Genomic DNA, 3401 nt, shown 5'->3' with positions numbered 1-3401 from the left:
GTATGTATGTATGTATGTATGTATGTATGTATGTATGTATTTATTTATTTATTTATTTATTTATTTATTTATTTATTGGCTCATTTATTTTCATTTTAATTATGTCAGTTTTGGTCTTCCACAGCTATAATGGAAGTCAGTGGGACAATACTGGGCCTCAGGGTAAAGAGTGTACTTTCCGTGCAGATCTCCTATTCTGTACACCTTACCATAACTATAACATATTATAACATACTATAATCTTAACAAACAAACTGGCCAAGTTTCACGAAAATAGAATTTAAACTGGCTGATATATTTAGAATGAAAAATATCAAATTAGCAGAACGTACACATTTAGCACTCTGGTGCCTCAGGGCATTTATTTTTGAAATGCTCACTAGCGCCCTCTATCGAAGAACAATGAAAATAAAATAGTAAGTTGTAACGATTTGTGTGTGTGTGTGTGTGTGATCAATTAAACAACAGTTCAAACGTAATTTTAAAACTATCTCAAATAACCTCAACTCTTAATATTAGGCACTAAAATATCTAGATTCATAATGGGGTTTAATGCACAACACGTGTTGAAAAACAAGCCTGCAGTGATTTCAGCAGACAAACACTCACCTATCCTGAGGAAGACGACCACGCTGAACATGGACAGCAGGGTGGGAATCACCACACCGAAGAAAATGGAGAGCTTCTTGGGTTGTTGCCGCTGCTGGGAGGACCTCTGCCTCGGGCTGCCCGGGAGCTGCTCCGGGGCTTCCCTGGCCGGAGGAGCCGGCTGCTGCTCGGACTCATTGACGCTGCTCACCAGGCGGTAGTGAAGGAGAGGGGTCCGCTCGGTCATAGTGGAACCTGGCCCGCAGCTTGGCAGCGAAAACTCCACTGTTTCTCTGAAAAACTTAAAATCTGCCGATAAAGTTGCTTTTAAAAATATGTAGCAGTGGAGCGTCCAGATCCACTTGCTTCTTCATTAGCTACGCTTTGTTTATGAATGAGAATAAAAACTTAAAATAAAAGCAGCGTATTAAAGCTGCACACCTACCTACAAAGTTCCTACATTTATCAAAAATGAGTCAGGTACAGCACCTGCTGCGTTACCAACAGGTGAGCTATGGATTACCTTCAATCTGTAAATATTAACTGCACGAATAGAGGAGCAGCATCATGTGACGGAGGAAAGTTACTGCTGATTTACTGCAGACGCTCCTGGTTGGGATTTTCACAATAAAAGTTTTTGTCATTTTTGTAATTATTCGCAGACGCTGGAGGAAACGCTGATGTGTCATGTATTTTGAAAGTACAGCGCACGCTTCTGCTGATTCCTAACTGTCTCTGATAAAATTTACTAATTTAAATCGCTGGGATTTTTTTTTTTTTCTGTGTTCCTGCCTTGGCGTTTCCAGCCTGTTGCTCTCGATCATATGATCACAGCCTAGTTTTGACCAGGCCACAAGATGCCAGGGTTTTGTTTTTTTTTTTCTCAGACGAAATGCGGGCGAATTGCTCTTGACCTTGTCTGTTTGTTAGCAAAATATCTCACGAACCTACTGGAGTGATGAAACTTGCAGAAAGTAATTAAATGCAATGCTACAACTGATTAACTTTTGGCGTCACATAAGTTCAAAATGTTCGCCACAGCCAACAGACCAACACAACAATGATAATTCAGTCACTTTACAAATGTTTGAATGTTGTAACAGCAGCTGGGACTGTTTCCCAGCACATATTCTGAAAACTGACATCTAACAAAATATAACTATTTGGACGCTACGGAAACCGAAAGCAGATGTATTCCACATGTAATCTTTTCCATGTTTTTGTTGTGATAATGACATGACAAAACCATGGAGAAAAAAATTTTAATGAGTGTTTTCTGGTTTTCCTTTTGTGCATCATTTGGTAATGATGGAGATGGTCTAGTCCCCTCAGCTGGTCACTGATGAAGTTTACTATCAAAGGCTGAAACTGCAGTTTTATTTGTCTTGTACAGATAACTTTCATGTCAGCCCTCATCATTAAACAGCACAGCTGGCCTGACTGCAGCTCAGCAGATGTTTACACATAACTGATCCTGTTGAATTAATAAACTTTATGGTGACCAGATGAGAGGACCAGGTCGTCTTCATTGCTACCGAATGATGCACAAGAGGAAAACCATAACTAGTTGCCTTGAGAAAATGCTCATTTCATGATAACGACATAATATGTAGGCTTTTCCACGTTAACAATATAATATTTCATCATCACGAGATGGAGAAAAAATATGCAGAAAACACCTGCTCTCGGCTTCCACAGACATCAACTCTGTTGTGTCAGCCTGAAAATCTGATGAATCACCAGAAACATGCAGTAAAACTTGCAGAAAGTAGCCTAATCATGTGTTTCTGCAACTGATTAACTTTTGAAGCCATCCCAGTTTCATACAGTCAACCTGCCTGAAAACATAAACATTACTATAATCTATTTAATTTTACAGATGTTGAGCTAAATGGTACTGTAGCTGTTGCTGAGTCATTAACACAGACTCCAATGGTCCTCAACATCATTGCTTCAAACTTTTGTTTTAATGGAAACAAAACTACAACTTATCATTTCTCAGCATGATATGCTCTTACTTCAAAAATCTTATCTGACTTTTGTTTATTTGAAAGCAAACAAGCTCCACCTCTTCTTTCGTGCACTTGAATATCTTTTATTTTAAAATGCTTTGTTCAACAACAATAATGAAAGTAGGCCAAGGGCATAATGTTCCACTTCCTGCACAAATAGTTCAAAGTCCTGCTCACTGAATAAATAACACAAAACAAAGTCTGACTATTTGATAATAATATTAATAATGTATCAGTCTTATATAGCATTTTTAGGACACTCAAAGACACTTTACACGCACACACACACACACATTCACACACTGATGGTGGTAAACTACAATGCAGCCACAGCTGCACTGACTGTCACCACTTGTTTGCATTGATTTAGTCTAGTTGTTTTTTCAGGACTTTGCATCCATCCATCCATCCATCCATCCATCCATCCATCCATTTTCTGTACACGCTTCTTCCTTTTCAGGGTCGCGTGGGTCACTGGTGCCCATATCCAGCAGTCACAGTGCGAGGGGCGGGGTACACCCTGGACAGGTCACAAGTCCACCACAGGGCCCAGGACTTTGCAATTAGTACATTTACATAGAATATACATACAATTACATTTAAGATATACGTTGTCTACAGGTGTATAAAATAATAGAAAAATATATGCATTTACGGGATCAACAAAATGTATAAAAGTTGTACAAAAATATCCTTCTGTGAACATAAAAATATTATAAAATTTGTTATCTCTTCATACTTCACCTTTGACTTTCACCTAATCACAGTGAACAGGAGGGAAACGTGTCTGTCTTTTACATT

The 3401-nt window shown here is 38.7% G+C and overlaps 1 protein-coding gene across 1 annotated transcript in view; it reads right to left on the bottom strand.

Annotated features, from left to right (window-relative positions):
- Nucleotides 1-1155, bottom strand: part of LOC106536625 (solute carrier family 12 member 9) — a gene marked incomplete at its 3' end in the record, with an annotated part of 20214 nt that extends 19059 nt beyond the window's left edge. The window contains 1 exon segment of the mRNA XM_014033934.1: nt 610-1155. Within this exon segment, the coding sequence (XP_013889388.1) occupies nt 610-835 (226 nt within the window).
- Between the last annotated feature and the right edge of the window lie 2246 nt (nt 1156-3401).

Source organism: Austrofundulus limnaeus, unplaced genomic scaffold (genome assembly GCF_001266775.1).
Source record: "Austrofundulus limnaeus strain Quisiro unplaced genomic scaffold, Austrofundulus_limnaeus-1.0 Scaffold1902, whole genome shotgun sequence".
Classification (NCBI taxonomy): Eukaryota; Metazoa; Chordata; class Actinopteri; order Cyprinodontiformes; family Rivulidae; genus Austrofundulus; species Austrofundulus limnaeus.
This window is presented reverse-complemented; position numbering and strand designations above follow the sequence as displayed.